This window comes from Fringilla coelebs, assembly GCF_963513975.1.
Source record: "Fringilla coelebs genome assembly, chromosome: 4".
NCBI classification, from domain to species: Eukaryota; Metazoa; Chordata; class Aves; order Passeriformes; family Fringillidae; genus Fringilla; species Fringilla coelebs.
Window position 1 is genome coordinate 43,038,362 of NC_140032.1, and position 25,774 is coordinate 43,064,135.

The window sequence follows — 25,774 nt, forward strand, 5'->3', positions numbered from 1 at the left end:
AACTAGAGTCTCTCCAGAATCCGTGGATTAACAAAATGTTGTGTCTTATCTTCTCAGAACAAGTCTAAAATTACAAGCACTGCCTCATGTGATTATATTTCACAAATAAATAATCAATCTTTCTAGAAGGCAAAGTCAAAGCTTTTCTCCCCACAACCACTTTTTAAACAATACATGACTGTGTGTTGTCTTCTTACAGTGATTTTCTCTGCACTCAAGTAATTCTTCCTCATGGAGTTCTTGTGGTCTTCTGCACACCACACCTTCTGATGAATTCCCTTTCCTAAACACTTGAGACCTCTTCAGGTGGGTCAGGTCCATGTGAGGTGGTGACAGAAGACCCAGAGCTGGCAGAAGAAGAGCTAGAGGCTGCTGGGAGCTACAGAGTGAGAGCATCCATCTGATCTCCACCTGCAGCTAAGAAACAGGAGAAACCTTCCCTCATGTACTTTAACCCCTCTATTTCATTGTCAAAGGCACAAGAAGAGCCTGCCTCTGTGGTACTTGCATCTGATTCAGAAAGCAAAAGGTCACTGAAAAGCATCAGTATCACCCTCACACAAGACACAGATCAATACAGCCCGAAGCACACTCTCTCTCTCGCTCTCTCCCTCTTTCTCTACCACCCAGAAATTCAGCCAAATGAAAAGCAAAGCCTTCCCTCCAGGAAAACCAAACAAAAGCCATGTGTCTTGAACCCTCTTTATGTCCAGACAGGCATAGGGAGTTTGCCAGAGCAAACAAGTTCCAGAGTCAAAGGATTTCCGCTGAGAGCTCTCTGCAACCAGTCCTCCTCAGACCGGCCCCGCGCTTCCCAGCCAGCTCTTGCTGCTCAGACCGTGGCAAAGAGGCCTCCCATTACAATGACACATTTGACAGCTTTGCCAAGAGCACTTGGGGAGGCGCCAAAGAAAGAAGCAGTGTGCTTTCCTGAAAAAAGCAGACACTCTGGGGAGGAATACTTGAAATACTCCTTCTAGTAAACCTGAACGGTTGAGCGCCCACGCAGAGAAGCACTTGGGCTGCTGTCCCAAGGGAGAGCAGAGAACAGGCTCCACCAGCTTTCTCCCTCTCCAGAACCTGCCCCATTCTCAGTGGCATTCAAAGCATCTGCATTGAAGAGTGGTCAGGTCTTTCTATGCTTGGGTTCACTTTGAAGACATCCCTGGCTGGTGAATTTCAGCCTGATACCCTGCATTTGCCTTTGCCCCAGTCAGGCATGATTCAGAGCCCTGTTGCTCAACACTGGGCTTTCACTAGGCCCCCTCATTACCTAAATGCAAGTCCTAAGCCTGGTTCCAGCTGCTCCTGTGTGGGAAGTTCCACAGCCACCAAGATCCCACAGCCCACATGAAAAGCACTGTGAGAAAAATGGAGATGTTCTTGAGAGGACACACAGAATTTGGGCAGCATCATCAGGGAGATTTACACGGTGCTGAATAACACAAAGATAGCCATTCAACTCCAAAGCAAATATCACCCTGAATCACCAACCTTGAGTAAAGGGACAAGGATTCATGATAATTATACTTTTATGTCCCTAGACAGTGACAGAAGCCAGAGCCTTGTTCAGGTTTTCCTGCTGTAGGGAAAACCACGAGGAGGAGAGAATGCCACTGCGAGCACTAGAGCACTTCTTCCCACAGCCCACAGTGACAGGATGCTTCCCAGAGGCATTGCCAGAGCTTTAAGGGACTTACTGAGCAAAGTAGAACACCCACACACATGTGTATGGGTGTGTGGAATGAGTGTGTGAAATGTGTGCATCATAAGGTCTCCAGTATATTTATCTGAGGCATCATTCAACTTCTAAACTTGTAACTTGCAGATAGGTTTTAATAGCCTGACATAATCTAAGTCATGTATGAACCCTGTTTCTAAGACATTTGACTTCTGTCTGGTTTACACAACTCCCTCTGATTTTACACAAAGGCAAGCATAATGGAAGGCTCTTCCATTGTTTTCATGTGCCATATCCTTTCTTTCTGTTTCTTCTTTAAAACACATTGGGGTTTTTATTTAATGCAGGATTGTGCATCCAGTGCCTTGCAGATGGAATGCACAATTGAACACTATACTCCACTCTTGAGAGACACACCATAAAATTAATATTTGAACCATATTCTTGCTGATCCAGGGCAGAGAGCAAAATGACACAAAGAAAATATTCTAAAGCAATTTGTGGCCTATCTGCAGAATACTTTCCAGACATTAGCATAGTAAGAGAAATACTTAACATTAATAAAAGTGAGGTTTCATTCATAGGCACCATTATACTGTGCTGGGTTGCTTTGGGTAATTTTGCAATTAAGAAGCTGGAGTGGGGTGATGAGGAGAAAACAAGGAGTGAGAAAAGACAAGATTTCAAGCAATGGTCCCTGTCCCCTCTCTCACCTCCCAACACACACACACACAACTGTGCAGTGGGGAAACACAGAGCAAGAATCTGTTAGAGATGAAACCACATTGCAAATGGAATCACAGTGGGGTCAGTGTTTCACAGCATGGAGGCCCTGGCTCCATGGAAGGCATTTGAAATGCTTAGGACAAAAGATTATGGGTAACGTTTGATGCAGTACTACTGTAAAGCCAAGGAAAAACAAAAAAGAAAAAAAAAAAGTTGTAAACTCTATTCAAGAGAGAAACAAGGCCAGGGGAAACAGAAAGGGGATGGCCATTGCTAATCAACTACTTCTGTCATTACCACAGCCATGAAACTAAGATATGAATTTGGAGTCAAAAGCACTTCATATGGGGGTGTTTTGCCCTGGGATACTGGGGTGAACAAAGACATGTCAAGTCATTAAAATCTGTGCTGATGCCAGACAGTCTCAGATTTCAGAGTTAGGATTCAGAGTTTCCAGTTAGGTTCAAAACCGTTTCTAGACATGGGAAAAATGAGTTTTAACTTCACCAAAGGAGCACTGATGCCTGATGTTGATACCTGCTGGCATCCAAACCCACCTGAGTTCTGTGTAAGCTGTGTTTGTGTGCATTACTGGGACTCTATTTTTCATTTTTACCAGATGGTAAGGTTTTCCTTAGTTAACATGTCAAATTCTGGTGATGGTGACTGTGGAAACACACCTTTAAAGCATACAGCATGCAAATAGCAGTTTTGCTGTTGTAAACACAGCTTAAAATTATGGGTGAAATGGAAATTTGATTTTTTAACTGGGCTGACATCTCTGTGTTGCACAAATGGACGAGGAACTAAGAGAAAATGCATTCTTTCATCCTCAAAAATAGCTAAGGTGCATAACCATGACCTGCAATCACCAGAGTAATTAATGAGAGAAAAGTTTGAGGCAACAGGTACACTTACAGTACCACATCTGCAGCTCAGATGTTTATTAGTCACAACTTGACATTAAAAGACCTCCTAATTGGCAAGGATTTATTCCCTCTGATCTCAGGAAGTTTATAATTGCAAGGGCCATAGACACAACATGAATAACGCCTAAGTCTTCCACCCTTCCTAATGGGTTACAGAAAGCATGCACTTTGGTGCAGAGAGCAGGGTGGCAGGGAATAAAAAGCAGGTGAGCTCCCCTCTCTGGTCTACAGGAAAAAAAGAACCCCCCCTCAACGCCCAGAGTAGGCATAAAACCTAATTTTTATATACAGCCTTTGTTATTTCTCTAATTTTTTGATTCTCTCCAGTGACCAGCAGTTAAGTGTGCCTGACACGCTCCCGGTTCCTTCGCTCCATGTGGGAGCCAGCCAGCCCCCCAGGGGTGCCACTGCCGCTGGGACGGGGACCTGCCCTGCAGTCAGTGGGACTGGGCTGCAGCAGCTGGGGGCACAGGTGTCCCAGGAAGGTGGCACTGGGTCCCAGCACACCCACGTGCAGCCCCTGAGCACACCCACGGTGCTGCCCACACACACGGCCGTGACGGGCACGGCGCAGTGGCACCAGATTGTCACCACCACGCCGTCATTTTCCTCACTCGTCCTGGCTCGGCCAGCACTGCTCAGGGAGGAAGCACCGTCTCTGTGGAGATGCCAGGGATGTTCTGGCAAGAAGTATTTCCAGAAAGCTGCACATTTGAGAAGGCACTTGAAAAGCCCAGACCTCTTTGTTTAAACTCCGATTGAAGACAGACCCATAAGCTCTCTATATTATTTATTAGTTATTGTCTTATTTAATCCCCTTTGGAAAGGCAACAATAGAGGAGTTACAGTTCTCCACTTTTTTTCCAAGCTAGTGATGTTATTCCTTAACTTAGAAGCTGAAAGCAGACCATACCATACACTTAACCACCAGCACAGATGGGTTACTGTTATCCACCTCATTTGCCCCATTCCTGATTCACTAACAGTCACCATTAGTGATCCACTGGTCCCCAGCACATCCCTGGGGAACACAGGTCTTTGGTCTTTGCCCAACTACCTGAGCTCAGTGGATGCATCCCTGCCCTCATGCAGAATTGCACTTTTCCTGATCACTCTTGAAGAATACAAGAATTTGGGAGCTGGGAAAAAGCCCCTGGCAGACTGCAAAGATCTCACCCCACGTGCACACCATGCTAGTTTCAAATTCTCACCTCCAGGCCAGCCTACGAAGGAAAACTGGGAAAGGGAAAGGGAAAGGGAAAGGGAAAGGGAAAGGGAAAGGGAAAGGGAAAGGGAAGAAGAAGGAGATGGTCACCAAGCTCAGAGTGATCTATGACTGAGGAGCACTGACACTCCCAATAATTTCAGAAAGACCGGGTGACAAACAGGAGCAGGCTTCCGTTTTCCATATCAGATTTCTCAGTAAAAACAAACACACCAAAAGAAACCACAATACCCTTACTTTCTCCTGCTAGGTAAAATCCTATTAAACAAGTAGAAAGATCAAGAGACTTCAGTCTCCCTTCCACACTGAAGCAAACTGCCCTCAGACAAAAGGTTATTTTAGGTACCTCTGCTGAAGTTTTTGTTTTGAAGAGACATTTGTTTTCAGGGAAGACATACGTAAGAGTCAGAGTGCACCCTGAAATCTCATTTTACTCCTTTAATGGTGGGCCTGGGCATCTGGACTGTATATGAGCAACAGCTAGCCTCCAGTTCAGCTTGTAAAAACATTTTGTGGGGGTTAGCGACTTTCCCAGTATTTCTCATGTTAGAATAAATTAACTTAAGTGTGCATGGAAGGTAGAAATACATATGACTGAAATGAAAAGCTGGGCTAAAAATAGCACTACAATTACATTGTTCATAGTGAGGGAAAGGAAACCTGGGGGGGGGGGGGAACAAATATATTTAACAGCTGTCTCAACATAATGTCAGATTTATTCAAGATTTCTAAAATGGTCTTTGACAAGCCTTGACTCACTGGCTAGGACTGGAAAGGGTATTGAGGGTGGACGATTTATGTAAGAGACCACTGTGACTAGTTTGAAAAACCTGCTTACAAGTGCAGTAAATTAAAACAGAAGCCTACATAAGATATGTACCTTACAGACAAAAGGCTTAAAGCATTCTTCAGTCTGAATCACCAGAGTGTGGTTTGCAAAGAGAAATCAGCTTCAAGAATTTCTGCTAGCCAAAGATGTAATCTCCAGTATTTAGAAGAATCTTCTCTAGGCACACTATGGAAACTAAAACCGAAACTCATGCAGCTATATCATGCTTCCAAAGGCATGGCACTTAGTCTCTATCAAAAATTGCAGAAGTTATCAATGGTTCACAGCTCTCACCGGATCATGTAGTAGTCTCATGTATCAAAAAGCTTACATGGTGCATACAGCAACCTCCACATGAGTGCAATTTTAAAAACATCCAATTTTGCATGTGCAGAAGAGTGGAAAATGAAACCATGTGCATTTGATCAAAGATGGGCATGCTGGCCTTCCCCTTAGCTCTGAGAGATAATTGCACAAATTTTCATATAAAATTTGAACATGACTTAATTCATCAACAGAGCCTTGCACAGGCTGTACCACAAAGAAAACACTTCAGACATCTTCACAGGAAGTGAAAACCCCACAGACAGAGCTGCTCTGCATAAGAAGTGCATTACTTTCACAGATCGAAGAGAAGTCAGATTGTGATCTTCCTTAAAACCCTGGTTTTCCCTCTCCCTTCAGGCAGATACATTCCCCTACAGAGGCCAAGAAATTACTGAGCAAAGGTTCACTCCAGCTCCCACAGCCCTCTCCAAGCCCCATGAGTAAATTAATACAGGCAACTCCTTTGGCTTCTACCAAAATGTCTGCAGAGGTACGTGATCTACACCAAATAGTCCTGGAATGGCATCATACCTTTACTGAGAGGCTCTAGCACCAGTTTGGATGTCCAGTACAACTGGATACATAGAAGGGCCACTTCCGCTTGGAATGAAACACAGAATTTGAGATGAGGTCCAAAAACCTTTCTTTTAGATCCCCTAGGGCATGGTAGAGTAATAGCTAGTGGCATCTTATCAGAGAACAGACTGAGGGAAATGGCATCTTATGGATATGCTTTGCTTGCCATTACCTCTTTGTGATATGTAGAACACCCAGCTCAGATGGCATATAGGAATTCAGCAGCCAAAACTCTCCCATGACATACCTTCCAGACCTTATGATGACCCTGTGTGTCACTAAGCAAATTTAAGGGATCAAAATCAAACCCCCCAGAGACTTCTACACATGCCCCTTTTCAGTGATGGACATTTATTAGCTGCTGTTTGGGGAGGAATGACCAGGAATAGAGCAGCTGATATTCTTAATGAAGGCTTGACAGCTCATCTTTGTATAAATAGAGTTAGTTAATACACTCAGCATATAACAGCCAAGAAGGCTAAGGTGAAGGGCTGGAGAAAAAGGAAGTAATCCCAAAAGAAATTATTAAGAAGAAATTAATAAGCAAGAGAGGGACCTGAGACTTCCACCCTCTTCATCATCTCCTGTTACACAGGTCAAAACAGAACACAATGTTTCAGCCACTTCTTCTCTAATGCGACCATTGCTATTGGAATAAAACATTTTCTTGAGTATATCTGCTCCCATTTATCTTGCACAACTACAGTCAAAAAGATTTCTGCATTAAACCTTGGGGTAAAAGGTCCCTGTGCAGAAGGGACTCCTCCCTTTTTCCACAGAAACTACCCAAGATATCACTTCCAAACTTGAGGGGTTATGATTGCCTACAGCAACTTCTCCCCTTGTTTTGTGTCAGTTAAAATAAAGCAGCCTGATTTTGAATTCCCATGTAAACCTAGCTTCAAGTCAGCACAGCTCCACCAGAGAAGCACTGCTGGAAGATGCAAAGTGCCTTTTATCTGCTAGACTGCCTACATGTTGAGCTGAAACAATGGGTCAATTATCCCAGCACTATGTTCTTCCTGGGCTGAAAGTGGATTGTAAGTTGAGATCTCATCAATCACTCCAGCTCCTATTGCTCCTGCAGGGAGAATTGTTATGACAACAGGAGGCTGAAACTCAGGTTTATTGTAACTGAACAGATGGATTCCAAAAGTCTGGGACATTCTTGCAATGGAAAAGCTGATGAATTACAGAAGAAAAAACATATGCCATTTATTTAACTTTCTGATTTTCTTCGATTCATTGCTAGGACAAGCAAACAAATCTTAAAAGAAAAAAAAAAGGAAATACATGAAAAGAGCAAATAGTAATGTCATTATTGTTTCTATATTTGATACAATAGTGAGGTCTTCTACGCCAGCACACCACCTGCCCTCGACTTTCCTGCCTCAAATCCCGAGATGGAACCCTGATTTCTGAAATAGGTGGGGCTTACGTAGTGCTAAGAAAGTGTCTCCAGTTCCACTCCCTATTCTGTTTTTCTCTATTGGTGTTAACATTTGGCAGAAGGGTAGCAGCCAAGAGACTACATTTCTATATGAAGATTGTCAGCTAAGCAAGGGACAGAAACCCAAAGCAGTGCTCCCACAGCTAACAGCAGTTGCCAAAACATCCACACTCTCTGGGCAGAGGGAGAGCAGGGGAGACTGCTCCACAACCTGGGATTACAGCAGGGGATGTAGGACATTCGGTTGCAAAGCAGGTTACACTGCCCAGGAACAGATCTCTGTACAATTGCAATAAAAACTTCCCTCTCACCCCCGCGAAATAGAAGAGAAATACTTCTGAAGAAGCATTGTAATGGGAGAATGCATGCCTTGTGGCTGTATAAAACAGCAAGAAAACAGTTTCTGAATCCAACCTTTCCTCTGTGTGTGTGTGTGTGTGTGCTTGCACATGCAGCCAGAATGCACACTCACTCACAGAACCCAAACTCGTGTGTGAGCACACAGAACACTCACAGCCAGGATGCACACTCACTCACAGAACCCAAACACGAGTGTGAGCACACAGAACACTCACAGCCAGAATGCCAGAATGCACACTCACTCACAGAATCCAAACATGCATGTCAGCTCACAGAACGCTCACAGCCAGGATGCACACTCACTCACAGAACCCAAACATGCATGTCAGCACACAGAACACTCACAGCCAGGATGCACACTCTCTCACAGAACCCAAACACGAGTGTGAGCACACAGAACACAATGCACACTTTGTGTTCTCTCACACAGGGGAACAGCTAAAGCAGCAATCACTGCAAGCATATCCATGCATATGCACACAGACAAAACCTGGGATTTCCAGCAAAGCTCGAACAATTCAGTGTAATAAAAAAGGGCTCCTTGCAGCAAAGCACTTAACGAATGGCAGATTGTATCCAAAGGGTGCCATTCCCCAAGGGAACGGGGGATTTGGCTGGAGCACGCAGTATAAACAAATGGCCTGAAGATTTGTCAGGGTAAGGACTGCATTTAGCGCAATCAGAAGGCTTCATCTCCTCTCAAGCCCTATATATTTCATTCCCAAAGCAGATGAAGCTGCAATATTTTTCCATACTTTAAAAGTAAAATTTTTGTGAGAGGAATCTAATTTCTGAAAACTATTGTACCCTTCCAATATTTTCTCAGTAATGTTCTCCTCTCAGGCCCATTAGCAAAAAAATGAACACCTTTTATTTTAATGTAATTTCATTATTCATTACCTTCTTCAAACCAACCAGGGAAAATTGAAAAACCTAACAAGAGACAACACTAATTTTCTGTTTTAAATGGCTGGTATAGGCAAATAACGGCTCTGACACTGGCTACCTTCTAGAAATTACCTTTTCACTTTCACCTATAACCCATAATTTGAAGTATTTGCAACTCCTCTTTGTCCTGAATAAAATATGTTATTTATACAATTTTTTCTATTCTGAGATCTTAGAATTCCTCCTGGACTACAGCTCACACATCGCTGTGTCAGACTTTGATGGAGCATCTATTTCTGATTACAGTCTGGCAAAGTAAATAATAGAAAATTGGAATTCCAAGGAAAAGAACATTTCGTGTTTCATCATGTTGTTATGATGAAAAAGGCAGACTTTTAGCTTGATTGTTTTATTTTTACCAAGGGACGCTTAGCGCTATGTTTTATGCGCTCCCAGAATATGAGCCTGTGCACTCATGGTGTTCCAAAACCTCAAAATCCACAGTCAATTACACTGCTCCAGAATGGTTCCTCTAGATTCCTCACCACCAGTTTCTCCAGCAGAGGTACTGCTGGCTCCATCTGTCCCACACAGCCATATTCCTTGTGGCTTTGAAAATGCACTGATTCTTAGAATGCTTGAGGTTGGAAGAGACCTCTGGACATCACCTGGTCCAACCCCACTGATCAAACAGGGACAAAGTCAGCTGCCCAGGACCATGTCCAGTCAGGATTTTAATATTTCCAAAGACAGAGACCCTACAACCTCTCTGAGCAAACTGACAGTGCTTGACCACCCTCACACTGAAAAAGTTTTATATTTTGTTTAGACAGCACCTCCTGTGTTTCAGTTTGTGTCCATTGCTTCTGGTTTTGTCATTAAGCACTACTGGAAAGAGCCTGACTCCATCCTCTCTTCACCCTCCCTTCAGGTGTTTATAAATGTTGCTGAGATCCCCTCAGACCTTCTCTTCTCCAGGCTGAACAGTCCCAGTTCTCTCAGCTCTTCCTCATAGGAGGGATGCTCTGATCCTTTTATCATCTTTGTGGCCCCCTCAGGGGGGTTCTCTCAGGTAAATTCACATCTTGCTTTTATTGGGGAGCCCAAAACTGGACACAGTACCTCAGGCCTCCCTGGTACTAAGTACAGGTACAGGATCTCCTCCCTCCACCTGCTGGATCCCTCTCTCCTAACAGCTCAGGGTACTTGCTAGCCTTCCTTGCCACAGCAGTGCCCTGCTGGATCACAGTCAGCTTGGTGTTTGCCAGGACCCCCAGGACCCATGGCACCTTCCAGATGGTCAATCCCTGTTGTGCACTGTGCCCCGGGTTGTCTGTCTCAAGTGCAGGACTTGGCATTTTGCTTTCATGAACATCATGTGGCTGCTATGGCCCATTTCTCCAGCTTATCAAGCTGGAGAAGGACAGCACAACCATCTGGTCTCTCTCGCTCCTGAGTTTTGTGTCACCTGAGATGATGATACATTTTATTTCAAACTTGATGAGGGTTCAGTCTGTGTCAGTGACCAGGTCATTACTGAAGAGGTTAAACAGAATTGGCCCAGGAGAAGACCTGGATGAGGAAGGCACTTAAAACCTCAGGTATCTCTCTGTCCTTTGTCACCAAGTCCTCTGCCCCATTCAGAAGCAGAGACACATTTTCCTTGTCTCCCATTTACTGCCAATGGACTTGTAATAGCCCTTCATTTCACGTCCTTTGTCAGGTTAAACTCCAAGTAGGCTTTGGATTTCCTAACCCCATCCCTGCATGCTTGGATATCATCTCTATGTGCCTCCCGAGTTACCTGTCCCTGTTTTTACCTCATGCACGCTGCCTATTGTGTTTGAATTTAGTAAAAAGCAACTTGTTCTTCAGTGCAGGTGTCTTAGCAGGAAACCAAGCTGCCTTTACTTGCTTTTCCTGCTCAGGTTGATGGACTGCTCCTGAACTCTGAGAACATGACCCTGGGAAAAAACCTACCAGATCTCCCAGACACCTCATCTCTCTGGGTTCATAACCCATGGGATTTTTCTAAACAAGACCCTGAACAGTCCCAAGTTTTCTCTCCTGAAGTCTAGGGCTATGGTCCTGTTATTTGCCTTGCTTCCTCATCTCAGGACCCACCATCCCACAGTCACCACAGCCAAAGCTGTCCCTGGCCTGTGCCTCCCTGGCCAGTGCTACAGAGCATTTCCCCTCACTGCCTGCTCCATCAGCTGTGTCAGGACATCACCATGAATGAGCTCCAAAAACCTCCTGTGCTGCTTGTCTGCTCAGCTGTATTGTTGCTTCAGCAGATGTTGGGGTGTCCACAGCCTGCCATGAGAACTAGGGCCTGGAGACTTCTTCCAGCTGTCTGAAAGTCTCATGTCCTCCTTCCTGATCAGGGGGGTCATAGTTAAAAATATTATTTACTGCATACTCGTCTGGGGCTTGTAACAATTCTAGAAGTATTTCTGTGCAATGGTTTTTCAGTGAAAATACAAGCAAAATAAAACCTGAGTCAGGAAAAAGCTTCTCTCTATATAGTGAAGCCCATCCTCTTTTTTCCAGTAATTTCATCTGTAGCCCAAAGGGCACCCAACAATTATGACTACATTTGAGCTGAAATCAAAATATAGTAACTCACAATTTGGGACATCCAGACTTATACCTTCAAAAGCACAGCTTGATTTATGGATGCCTGGCTGGAAGATATTTTGTGCATAAGCTCCCAGCCACTGCATAAATACTGCAGCACATAAGATCCCCCCCTCCAAAGGAATACGTTTGCAAATACTGAACAGCATCCATAATGAACTGCCAATTTAGAGAAGGGAATTTTTAAAAAAGGGAAACTTTTAAAAAACAGTCCTGATTTGGTAGCCACAGATGGGGATAAAGCTGTACTTGTTAATGCCAACACAGTAAGTCAGGCCCTTTTTTGATTTATGCAAATCTAACCCAAAAAGTAACACATAGCTAATGCATTTCTACCACCTCCAATTTCAGCATGAACAAAAGAGTAAAGCAACAGATGAGTGGCATTACCTCTTCTCAGCACATGCAAAGCCAACAGCATGAAATTACCAGTGAGTGACCCAAGTTCAAGTATGAATTACGGTGCAAATGCTCCTAAAACAATTTAAAAAAATAGAGCCAAAGTAGTCAGAATTTGTTCCCTCTTTATGAAATTAAAAAAAAAAACCAAAGTATATTAAAACACATATATATTTAATAAAATATATTTCAAAATATTTAACTGCAAGGAGCAAGATTCCAACCTCCCTCATAAGAAGACATTATCCTATAGGGTCACAGCTGAGGGATTTTACTTTATCTATGAACATTTGTACAGCCAAACCTTAGCCTGACTTAGACTGGTGACAGGGCTGAGCATCCCTTTGAGCTGGCTAAATAATGAGGTAAGTTTCAGAGCTCAGTGCTGGGGCCTTGGAGTATTATTGGACTGACTCTAAAAATGTCAAAACCTCCTTTGCTAGAAGAAAAAACTTATAAAGATAGTTGCAGCAATTTATTTGAAATCTCACTGAATTAAGCAAAGTTGAAAATAGAAGAATTTTTTTCCCAGCTCTGTACCTCTTTCACAGAGCCACCTTTCTCCTTTCCCAGAACAAGGCAAGGTAAAGAGGGAGCATGTACACACACTGCTGTAAAGCAAAGCAGCTGGGAACTGACACTGCTAAATAAGTGCAATCTCATTCATCTACTTAATATATGAGGCAGATCTGAAGGGAAACCACAAGAAACTGCTCAACAGTTATCATTCTCTACAAGCAAACAGCCAAAGAAAAATCTGCTCAAGCATAAGGTAAGTATTCACAGACATATCACAGACACAGGTAATAATGCTAATAGGTCTTCTACAACTATAAATAGGTGAGAGATGCCAGATGCTTCCCTCTCTTCTTCACAAAATCAAGAAACAAAAAACATCCAAAATTCAGAGACATATCCCAAAAATAACAGCAGGCATTTCAAATATGTGGCTAGCCCCTATGGCTACAGCACAGCTGCGCATTGCACAGCTTTGGAGAATTAAAGCTGTTACCTGCACACATTCTAAATGCACAGCCAGCATTAATGACACAGGCCATCTAGGAAGGATTCAGGATTAGTTATCATTTCAACCCAATGAAAGAAGATCTATATTTCTTTTTTAGACACGTAATTCACAGGAGAATCGTGCTTGCCAACACTCTGAAAAAATAATCTTTCAGAATTCTTGCAAACCCACTGTGTTATGATTTCATCTCATGAAATACAACACCTTTACATTAAACCTCATAAAACTAAATCCTGCTGGATCTCTTCCAGGCTCAGAGAATAAACAGCTATATCAGTGATGCCTAGAACAGTAATATCTGGCCCACTGTCATATGGCATGTTCCCATTTACAGAGGGGAGCAGGTCTGCAAACAGCTAATTCACTTTGCTATTACAAAATCCTCACATATAATGAATTTCTCACATAATTGTTCTAAGAAATACTTCAAGAGGAAGGAAAAAATGCTTTGAAAACCATAATACATATTTATTTATACTAGGTTTTGGGGAAGGGGTTGTTAACCTGTTCCCTCCCTTCCCCATAATGTAACGTGTTGCAGAGCTGCTCTGGTTTTCAGTGAGCAGGAGCAGGTTTAGTTGTCTGGGGCTCTGGTCAATAGTAAAGGGGGGAAATTTGTCAAAAGGGTTCAAATGCACAGGAGAATATATCTAATGAGTTTACTCTGTAAAACATGATTATTCTCCCTTTGCTGTCAGAAGCGCTACTCAAATTCCTTTCAGCCCTGCTGGTCCAGCCCAAAGAAGGACTAAGGAAGACATCCAAATAACCAGTGCAATCACACCAGGCAACACAGATCTAGTGCTCAAGCCCTCCTCAGAATCTCAGGGCAAATGTCTTCCACAGAGACTGGTGTATGGCCAAAGAATAAAAACAATTTTCTATGTGATTTAGAATCTTCTCCATTTCCCATGTAGAACTGTGCTTCAGTCCCCCAGTCTGGGCAGAGGTTTGCACATCTTCACGTGAAAACTGAAGTTACAGACCCACATATGCAGATGTCACACATTCCTTCCATCTTGCCTATCATTTATCTGGCTAATTCCATCTCAGGCAAGCCACAGCCAGGTCCACAGTGCAGAACAGGAGCCAAGGAGCTCATGAACTGATAGCACTCCTTACCGGGGCCTGAATTCCCCCAGGGTTCCCCTTCTCATTTTTTCCATTCTGACCACAGCACTCTGGATTTTAGTAGCCACAGCTGGAGGATGATACTTCTACAGTAAAAAGGAGAGGTTAACAGTGCTGTTACCTGCCCATGTCCAGTGACACTAAGCAGAGGGAGGAATCCCAAAGCATGTGGTCAGGCAGGAGCCAAGGGGGAAGGGACAAAAGTTCCCTGGGAATTATTAGGAGATCTTTTTTGAAGTGGCAGAAGAGAAACATCCCTGTTAAGATGGTTGATTAGATGACACAACAGCAGGACAAGGTCACTGACCCCCTCACCAGAATTAATGAGGAGAGGATGAGTGTGGAGGGCAGTAGATTGTGCCTCCAAGCTCCCTGTCAAGCAGAGGACTATGAAGGACACCTTCAGCAGCTGGACATTACACTCCCAGTCCTTCCCTGGGGTGGGGAAGACTGACACTCTAGAAATGCTCTCCACGGATTCATGGTTCTCTCGACCAGCAAGTGACTTCTGTCAGAGAAGCACTCTGTAATTGTCAGAATGACAAACACTTGAGGGTGGGAGGAGAGAAGGAAGCTCTTGATCGCCTAAGATCCAACTTTGAACTGGCTAATGACCCCAGCCCACAATTAGCCACTCTTATGAGGGCATGCCCAGGCAGACTGTGCAACACAGTGCCAGGGGAAGTCACAATGTCCACAGGGGCAAATCATTGTGAGGGAAAGAGAAGCAAAAAAGAACAAAACACGGGTGACAGCACACCAGGGTAACGTGAACTGTTATTGCCATTCTTAAGAGCTTACTCTGATATTTCAAGCATCATTTTCAACATAACTCCTTCCTTTTCAACCAAACTAAATGAAGATAATGCAACATGGTTTCAGCTTTGTTCATCTTTTTCAGCATGAACTCTTTCAACCCCCAAGCGTGTAACTCTATACACTAAGTGGCAAAGGATACATGTCTGTAAACCATGGTAACTTTTATTTTTATTGTTTATAAAACTACTTAAAACAATGTGATTTCACTAATTATTCACAGATATAAATATTAATTCTAAACTGACCCTGACACACTTTCTTCTACAACTTCACTTACAGGGTCTAAACAAACCTTGTTTGCTGTGAAATCTTCTAGACAAAAAAATACTGCGCAAATAAACCAGAGAAATACATTCTCACGTTTTTTTTCCAAAAATGAAGCTTTCCCTGCAGAAAGTAAGTCAACCCAACTACATACCAGTTGGGAGCATGGGATGCAAGACACTTCCCTCAAAACTAGCAGTTCCAACCATAGCAGAAGACCAAGCAACAACAAACTATTTGGGTAGCTAAAAGGCAGATAAGATGGATTTAAAACAGGAGTTCCTTCACAAGACTCTTCAGCTTTACTTGTCTGCACCAAGTTCAGGAAGGCAAAACTGTGCAATTCCAGCCTGAAAGCAGAACAGTAGAAGAAAGAAGAAATTTGAGATGTTCAACAAAAGTTTTAATATATTCCTTGAATACAGGGTAAATGAAAGCTGCTTGCTTTTTCTCAATTATTACTGAACTTGTGCAAACTGCAAATGTAATACCAATACATCATAAGCCCTGTCATGCAGACTGTCTCTGGGTCAGCTACTTCAAACTTCTGGAATTTTTTTTTATAATTATTTGGAAATATCGACTCTAGAATCTGCAAATGTATTTAAATTACTGATTACGTGCCTACTAGTTAGATTATCTGAATCACTGTGTAATTTACCTCCAATGCAATGATTATTTGAATCACAATGCAATTTACCTCAATGCTTGCTGATTAGATCAATCTGACATCACTGTTTCATTGCTTTATTTTAAATAGCATAGCTTTGGGGAACAGGTTCTCCTGATTTTGCTTTTTAAAATGTTTTACTACAAATTATTATTATTATAAAATAATTTCCCTTGACAAGTAACGGGTGTCCAAACCTTGAGGCCATTAGACTAGCTATCTATCAGCAAATCTGGCATTTCCCTGCAAGAAGCAATTAGTTCTGAAAGTGACTCACTCACTCACTCATTTAGAGCTCTTTTCTCTGCTAAGCACTGCAGAAGCCGAGCAGTCAGTCTCTATTCTCGCCCATCCATCTGCAGATTTATGTGATCCCCCAGCACACAGATCCACACCAAAGCTCACCGATGTCCACAGCTTCAGCCTCGGGGGAAAATCAGGGGAAATCAGGGGAAGTACTAATGGCAGCTTTGGACACAAGTGGCCAAAACCCGCCAAAGTCCTTACAGGGAATAAAATTTGGAGCTAGACCACTCGTGACAGTAACAACAGCAAAACTCACACGGTGGCCAATGGTGGCAGTATTTCTGTTCCCTGTCACCCAGCCCAGATGGAGTCAGCAATTCTCCTTTTTCCCCTCCTGAAGCACCCGTGCCCCTCTCAGAACCAGGTATTTTGGTATGAACACCCTGTCCTTCTGCATGGCTCACACCGTGGGGCCCCGCTCTCTGCTCAAGGTGCTCGCTACTACCAGGCTGCAAATAGCAGCTAGGGGGAAAGAAAGGAAAGATTTATTACATTACAGCTTTTTAAACAAAATACACCAGAAAAACCAGGTACCATGCAATTATAGCCCTCCAGGGCATGCTTCTGCTACCTTTGCTATCCAGCACTTAGATGAGATAGATAGTAAAGGGAATGGTAATTACAAACAGAAATTCTGCACGAGCAAAAATGCTCACCACGACAAAAATTGCAGCCAGACATGATACATGTCTGATAAATCTGAAGGATCATAACTTACTGACACACTAGCATACAAATAAATCTGGATTTCTACATACACATGGATGTGTGTGTGAATAATACAACATCTAAGCACCTATACTTGCCACTTTGTATAAATGGAAAGTACAAAGTAACATTAAAAAGAAGAGGTTTGGAATAATATTTATTAATGTTCCTACAGAAAATACTCCAAACTGAAAAAAAAAATCTGAAAATTTAAAAATACTAAATGCAGGGAAACTATTGAGGGAATGGCCACTAAAATTAGAACAGTAATAAAAGTGAAAACCTAGAAAACTCTGTGTGATTTGGTTTCATTTCCATTTGAAAGCAATCAGCCTCAATTTGATCTTTTCCCCCCATGACAGCAAACCCTGACTAAAGACTGCCTGGAGTTCCAGTCCCCAAGCAGGGTTTCTAGAGAAGAAGGGCAGCGAGCAGCAATGCACAGCGTGGTGTTTCCCGGGGGAAGAGCGATACCCCGCGTCCCCGGGCAAAGGAAACAGCAGGCAGTGTGCACAAGCGCCACCAAGAGGTTCTTCTGCCGCCGCCCAAGGAGGATTCTCCCCCTGCGCCGCTCGGGCACATCCTCAACACCTCTCGAGCGTGCTCGCCGCTGCGCTTCCAGCCAGCGTTCCAAATGGAAAGCAAAGAAAAGGAGAACTTATTTTTTAAGGGTTCCTTCCAAAGAACGGGGTGGGGGGGGAAGAGGGGAAGATATATCTACAGCATGTGCAGTTTTTGACAATGGACCTTTTAAATGTTGTGGCAACAGAAAACAAGATTGCTGCCCAGTCTGGATCTGGAAAATGTTAAATTCCACCTTATCAGCCACTGAAACAGCACCAGGAGGGATCTGCTGCTGAGCTGCCTCACATCAAAATCTATGCAATCCTATTTTTTTCCTGTCAAATTCAACTACGAGATTCAAATAGTAATAATATTTCTGTGGTGTGATGTTGGAGATCATTTCTAAAGGTAAGCAGAAATTTTCCTCAGATGTTTTCATCATGGTGAGAAAACCAGTTTCATCCTCATCACTGCCCTTTTATGAGCTGAAGAGAGTAAGCTAAAAAGCCACAGGTTTTTTGTTCCTCTACAATGTTAAGGGTAAGACCTCAAGCTCTGATTTTTTTGCTTAGAAAGTCCCTGAGGTCAGTATTCCCCAAATCTGCTTGGCCTGGCTACTCTCACCAGTCAGTGGGGCTGGATTCACTTCAGGGGTGAAAGCATCACCCAGACATTTGGGGAATGGGTGCTTTGTGCCAGGTAAGGCTTGGCTGCCCTCCATGCATCCGTGCTTCCCTTTGCAAATCATTGCTCTCAAAGTGGCAAATCATTCATCCTAATCTCACCATCTCCCACCAAAGGGAACCAGTCTGGGGGCTGCCCAAGAGCTGAAAGCTCAACGTTTTCTCCGGGAAGGGGAGAGGGGTTGAGACACAGCCTTGAATTAAGCCTCCCAGGTGAGGGTGCAGGCACCCCAGAGAGGTCTCAGGAGTGTCAGACTGCAAGCCACCTGGCTAAATCCAGAAGTTGGAGCATTGACTTGGACTAAACGGTCTCTAGAAGTTCCCTCCAGCCACAATTATCCCATGACTCTGCAACCCAAAGGGACAATGACACCTTCAGGTCTGTGACAAAGGAATGCGAGGCCCAGGCTGGAAGAGTCGTCAGCAACAGCAGCTTTTGCCTCAAAGCTCATCACATCACCAAAGCACCTCATGGAGTCGGGGAAAGGGAGAAGCAAAGAGGCTGCCACACACAGTACATAGCCAGGTAAGGGACTGAGTGATCCCAAAGCAGAAGATATGGAAAAGTGTGACACGAATTAACAAATTCATATTCTTTATTGCTGCCTGTGTTAAAGCAAGTGTGTTGTCTATTCTTTAGCAGACAGACAAGTGTCAATACGTTCTCCCCTTTCTGCGTCTCGGCTTTCAGGACAAAAACAAATGTACAGAAGTTCATAATTCTTATCAAGGCTTGAAACCCAACGGGAGCAGCACCATGGTTTGAACTTAGAGGACACAGAACAGGCACACTCCTTAGAACGCAAGACTACGCTGGGAAATTTCCAAGGACTCCAGTCGTTTTCCCCACAGTTCATTCATTTTCACCACCATCCATCAGGTAACTGAGGGTTGGGGGGAACTGAGGTTCTTTCTTTCAAGGCAACTCATTCTCTCACCTATCTCTCAGGATTTAAGGTGATTTAAGCACTTGAGGATTAAAGGCATTTTAACAGCTTATACAGATTTAAACATTTAAAGTGGCTTAAACGCTTATGCTACTTTCAGGGCTTTAAAGTGGCTTAACTATCCATAGCACTTGATGAATTTACGGGTGCTCAAAAGCCTATGCTAACTTTGAAACAGTTAAAAAACCCCACCTTAATATATTAGAAAAAAAAGGTATACCTTAAAACATCTTTATATTTTAGGAGTGCAGTCCTGCTTGGCTCCTGCCAGGTCGGAGCAGGTCGCCCAAAAGCCTCCAGCGGGATGGCTTTCGCGGGAGGTGGATCCCAGCGCCTCACCTGGCAGCAGCGCCGCCGCACCTACGCCGGAGAGCCGGGGCGGGGCCGCGGGCTTGAACGCCCCGGGGGCCGGAGGGGCGGCCCCGTTCCTTCCTCAGCTCCCTTCCCAATCAAGCGCCAGGCCGGGTGGGTTTATTGGCCCGAGGGTGTGCCGCGGGACACCCCCGCGGGCGGCCCCGGGGACGCTCCCGGGCCCCGCCGGGCACATCCCCGCCCCGACGTGTGCCCCGACAGCCGGGGGGCTCCGGGCAGCCAGAAGAGCCCCGCTCCGCCCCGACGTGTGCCCCCGACAGCCCGCAGAAGAGCCCCGCTCCGCCCGCAGCGCCGTGCTAGGGGTGCGAGGGGTGGCGCTGGCGCTGCGCGGCGGGGCTGGGCCGGCAGGGAGAGCATCCCCCGCACCCTGGGAAGGCGGCTGGGGTGGTGGTGAACGGGCACTGCCGCCCTGCAGCCACGGCCAACAGCATTCGGGTCCGCAGGCTGGGAGCTGGCAGCGAGGAGCACTGACGGCAGCCTCGCCCTCTGGCGCTTTCACCTGCGAGGGATCAGAGCGAGGACACCAATGGGTGCTCGGGTCTGCAGGTGTGGGCTGGTTTTGTTTGCGTGATCTCGGGTCATTTCAAACTTAGAGTAAACGAGTTCAGCGGGGGTCGTTAAAAATGGAAATAATAAGGTCTCAATAAAACCTTGTTTCAAATCAAAGCTTAATCCAGGAAAACGTGTGGTTTTTCTGCTTATTTCCTGTGGGCTGGAAACAAACAAGCAAACAATTCTGGTGAAAGAATGAGCAGGTTTCTGTCAGAAGTGTCTCATCCTCCACCACAGAGAGTGGTGGTTATCTCTAGTCTAAACAGTCTGCTCCGATTTGGGTCTTTACTTCCACATAGCCTATCCGTGGAAAGTAGTGTACAGGGAATTTATAGAGCAGGCAAATTTTCTTCCAATCGTGCTGAAATCCACCTGAGGGAATATCAATGACTCAAAAAAAAAAAAAAAATGAGAAGCAGTGAAAAAAAAATGTGAGAGGAAAACAAACCACACACTTGTTCATTTTACAAAGACCTGGTGAATAGCCCCACCGTTCAGGGTAAGAACAAACCTGTTGGTAGATTTCCTTCCACCAAAGAAGAGTTTGGGGACAGAGGCTTACAGAACCAGCAGTAGGAGCTGGGAGGGATATTCCTGGCAAGTGACAAAGGCTACAGCCTCTGGCACTTGGTAAAGTAGGCTTAAAATGGGCACCATAAGCCATCAGTGGTGCTCAGTCCTATGGAAGGCAACTGAAGCCGGAACCTTACATGTGCTTTGTTTAAACGTAATTAATGGCAAGAGTATGCGGCACTGTAAGAAATAAACTACTTTTAAGCCTTACCACATTCAGGATATTTATTTTCCAGGAATCAGACACCTTCAGGAGAGAAGCTGACTTAGAGGGAGGTTACATTCATCAGCTTGGCCCACTGGAAGGGATCTTGGAACTCCCACTGAACGAGCTGGCACTGGCTTCACTGTGACAGCAGCCTGCCTGGCACAGCACTGCAGCCATTCCAGCATGGCAGACCTGTGCCTTCCTGGTGGGAATGCTGCAGGTCCCATCTCCTTCCCATGCCAGAAGCAGTGAGTCACATCTCTGGGAAGTCCAGTGGGAAATTGGATGTACAGGGATCCTGCAATTTACAGAAGTCATTATGGCTGAGGCTAGCTTCCCATGAAACATCTCTATAAGGAGAAATATTCAGTAGCTGATTAATGAATGTGGTTTACCACAAAATGATACTACACAGGCCTACTCTTTTCAATAATAATCCCATAAATAATATCACTAAAAATCCAAGAATTATCCAAAGCACGCTGAAGGGGAGTTGTGATCCCAGCGTCTTGCCTGTTGTCTTCCCCTTGGTGTTAAATCAACACAAACACCATTTTTTAAGGGAGTTTCTAGGTGAAGACAGGAGTGAAGGGAAAGGGATGTGCCTGCGCTGCACGGAGCCAGGCCCACGCTTTTAGACTCAGAAAAGCGTGCTAGTATTTCGAAAGCACTTGGATTCTTCCACTCGGGGAAATCCCCCACTGGCAGTCGGGGGCCATCCAGGGGCTGCAGGGGCCGGGTCCGCTGCAGGCCCCCGCTCCTGGCAGGGGAGAGCCGGGGGCAGGAGGTACTGGGGGGCAGCAGGAGAGCCCCGCCTGGCAGCCCCGAGGGCTGGGCGCTGCCGAGCCGCAGTGGGGCCGGCGGTGCCGGCAGCCCCCAGTTTCTGCCTGCGGCTTCAGCCCCGGGCGAGCCCTGCCAGCATCGCAGGGAGGGGCCGGAGGTGCCAGACAGCCCCCGGGGGATGAGGGAGCCGCCAGCGTCGCCCCTTGCCCGGCCGCATCTCCCGTCCGCCGGCAGCGAGAGCTCCAAACGTGGGCAGGGGGTGCCGGGGGGAGCGCGGCAGCTCCGCAGCAGCTGTGCCAGAGGCAGAGCTCACCTCCGGCTCCCCGCAGCCCCTGCCCGGCACAGGAGCTCCTCGGGGTTCTTTGTTCGCCGGGATCTTTCCCTCCTTCTCCGTGCTCGCACGGTAATGTTCCTTCCAAAGATTTCCTGCCAAAAGACAATCCCCCTGAGCAAAAGCAGACCGAGAAAGTAGTGACCAATCCTTTCTGGATGGCTGTCACCAGGCTCCTCCCAGCCCCCGCTCCCCCTGCTATTTGCATACAAAAAAATCCAGAAAACTCCCGTTTGCCCCAGCATCTCGCTCAGACTCTCCGTCCCCGCCTGGCAGCAGGAGTCCGGGCTGGGGGACGCTGCCTGCGGCTGAGGTAGCGTCGCGCCGCCCGCCCCGTCACCTCGGCCCCCCGAGCCTTTCGCCAGCCCCCCCTCCACCTCCTCCGCGCCCCAAAATGCAGCGCCGCCTCTGCGCCCTGCTCCTGCTTGCGTCCCAGTGCATGGGCTCGGCCGCCGGGCTCTTCCCCTTCGGGGAGCCCGACTTCTCCTACAAGCGCTCCAACTGCAAGCCCATCCCCGCCCCGATGCTGCTGTGCCGGGGCATCGAGTACCAGAGCATGCGGCTGCCCAACCTGCTGGGGCATGAGACGGTGCAGGAGGTGCTGGAGCAGGCGTCCACCTGGATCCCTCTGGTGCAGAAGCAGTGCCACCCCGACACCAGGAAGTTCCTCTGCTCCCTCTTTGCCCCCGTCTGCATCGACGACCTGGACGAGATCATCCAGCCCTGCCACTCGCTGTGCGAGGAGGTGAAGGAGAGCTGCGCCCCGGTGATGTCCGCTTTCGGCTTCCCCTGGCCCGACATGCTGGACTGCAGCCGCTTCCCCAAGGACAACGACCTCTGCATCCCGCTGGCCAGCAGCGACCACATCCTCCCCGTCACCAGGGAAGGTAAGAGAGAGCGGCCGGGTCGCCCCCGGAGCGGCAGCATCTCCCCCGATGAGGCGCCCCGACAGCGGGGCCTCTCCGCGGCTTTCCACGGGGGAAAGAGGGCGTCTGCCTTCAGCTACAGCCCCGGTGCTCCGGGACGGGGGGACCGGGGAGGTGGCCGCAGAGCAGGGTCAGGGAGGCTTTTCCAAGGTGGCCGGGAAAACCGCCGGCACCGTCGGGGAGCTGTCATCGGCCTGCACCCATCTCCATCCTCAAAGAAAAGGTCTGGGATTCGGCGCTGGAGCCGCGCGGCATCCGGAGGGTCGGTCGCCTTGTACAAGAGTCGTCGCTGTAGCGCGGAGCTGGGGTGCTCTGTGTCGTGTTTCGACCTCCCTCCCCACTCCCCTTGTACTTTTTTACCCGCTAAAACAAAAACTTTTGGTTGAGGCGTGACCTTAAAAGTCCACCGTGACCCCTGTAGCGGGTCTGCCGCAGGATAAGGCGGGACAAAGTGCTCGGGCAGCTTCGGGGCTGGGGAGAGAAGGAGCAAGCTCTGGGGTGAAGGGATGGAAAGCTGGCGTTTCCCAAGGGGTTCCCAACGCCACCTGCTGTTCCTTTCTCCCCGGGTCTGACGGGGACTGTTGCTTGCATTTGCAGCACCCAAGGTCTGTGATGCCTGCAAAAACAAAAATGAAGATGATAATGACATCGTGGAAAACCTCTGCAAAAACGACTTTGGTAAGTGGAAGCAGAGCTCCTCTCGCTTGAAACTTGAGAGTCGAGGATCAGGTACAGCTCTCAGTGGAGCCAGTCAGAGATGTGCCTGTATAAAGGCAGGACTTTGACCATCGGGTCACGAAACACAAAATTCCACCTTGGAGTAAAATGTAGCCCTCTATCATTCTTTTCTGTTTACTGTTTTGAAGTAGTGCTCTTTTATGTGGATGTTTCTGGCAAACCCAACAGAAAGTAAAATGAGAAAAAAAAAAAAAAAGAGAATCTTTCATGCAGACTATTGCCTGGGGAGAAGTGGAGCAAAGCTTCATTTAGATGTTTGAGACAGAGCCGCATGACCAATCTCAGTGTATCGTAAGAAAGACACTCTCTGCAGATTAAGAATGAAGCTCTATATATCATTTGACAGAGAAGGTAATGCACGGACAATTGGGGATATAAACTTAATGGGAAGATCTGGGGTTAGAAGAGGACAAGAAAGCCCCTTCAACACAGACAACTGAAGGACACATTATCCACACATTAGCATTTCAAGAGCAAAAGGGAATAAGGAGGGGAATCCTTTTACAATAGGTCAATGTTTAATACCTGGAAACAGATTCGTAGTATCTACAACAATTCAAAAGTCTTTCTTTAAAAAAAGAAAACAAAAACCCGCCCATAACCTGAAACTATGATTGTGGGACATAATTGCTAAAACAATCAATAGTTTTGGCCTGGCAAATTGCACTCAGATAAATCCTCCTAAAGCTAAACATGCCCCACAGCTTCTTACAGAGCCCTGTAACCCCCTCCTAGTTATTTTACCAAATCGAATGCAGCTGTTGGACCAATTTGCCCTCCACGGGATCTATTCTTTCAAAAAAACAATGCATGTGAAATATCATTTCCTTACAGGTTTGCCTAAAATCCTCTCCAGCCTAATAAATTAAGTGTAGAAGTTTTGAGCTGCAGCAGAGATCAGGTTTCAGATTAGGTCTAGGTACTTGCCTCCCCACCTCCCCTTCAAACGCTCCTTTCAGGAAGGCTGCCCTCTCCCAGCAAAACAAATGGTGCTCTGCTTAGTGTAGCAAACCTGCCCTCTTCTCTGTTGCAAACAGGAGAAAAGCTGGAAAAAATATTAATTTAGAAAGGAAGGGGAAAGAGGGGGAGGGGAAAGAGGAGAAAAGAAATCCAAAAAACCTCAACCCTAAGGTTGATTCAAACTGAAATGACTTGCATGCCCTTTGTGGCTTTAGAAATGGAGCCACCTGCTGCCTCTTCTGTCAGCCCTGACAGTTTAATTAGCAATAGAGCACCTCCCTCCCCAGGTCCTCTTTATGTGCACTAATGGGAAAAAAACCTCTCAATCTCTCTCCCTCTCCCCACTTCCCCCTCCCCTCACTCTATTAGCCTTGAAGATAAAAGTGAAGGAGATTGCCTACATCAATGGGGATACGAAGATCACCCCTGAAACAAAGAGCAAAACCATCTACAAGCTGAATGGGCTGACAGAAAGAGATCTGAGGAAGATAGTGCTCTGGCTCAAAGGTGGCCTCCAGTGTACCTGCGATGAGATGAACGACATCAACGTCCCCTACTTGGTGATGGGGCAGAAGCAGGCCGGGGAACTGGTGATCACCTCGCTGAAGCGGTGGCAGAAGGGGCAGCGGGCTTTCAAGCGCTTCTCCCGCAGCATCCGCAAACTGCAGTGTTAGTGGCTTCGGCTCTGGCTGTCACCCCCGTCCCAAGCTCTCTGGGCCTCCAGCTCCCTCCTGCTTTGGCCCCTGTGAGCCTCCAGATGCCGTGGGCATGAGACACAGCTGCCCGAGAGGGGAAGAACCCCTCTGGTTTTGTACATAGGTTAAAATGTAATAAAAAAAAAGTAATGACTATTTTTGGGAAGTATTAAAGTATCTCGCTTAAAGCTTGGGGTTTTTTTATGGTTGCAAACGTGACTTTGGTCTGAGGTCTTTCCCTCTTGGTTTTGGTAATGCTGGGTCATTTCCATCGCTGCTTCTCTGTGTGCATGCGTGTTTGTTGTGGCACAGCAGGAGCCGCAGAGAAAGCCGAGCGCGGCTGGCCTGTCACCGCGGGCACAGCGCTCCCGCTGGGGTGACATGGCTTCCCACCCATACCAGCTGGAAAGGTCACCTTACCACTCTTGCATGTGATACATAGGCACCAGTAAGAGTATATTAACCATGCTCACTTTTTATTTTCCAC

General features: G+C 46.3%; 1 protein-coding gene across 1 annotated transcript; it reads left to right on the forward strand.

The window, feature by feature from the left end:
- Positions 1-22,362: 22,362 nt before the first annotated feature.
- On the forward strand, positions 22,363-25,398 carry SFRP2 (secreted frizzled related protein 2; the record flags this gene model as incomplete). Its single annotated transcript, XM_084203986.1, has 3 exons — positions 22,363-22,855; positions 23,492-23,572; positions 24,962-25,398. 3 exons carry the CDS (start codon positions 22,363-22,365, stop codon positions 25,264-25,266), a joined length of 879 nt encoding a protein of 292 aa, XP_084060112.1. The 3' UTR covers positions 25,267-25,398.
- Between the last annotated feature and the right edge of the window lie 376 nt (positions 25,399-25,774).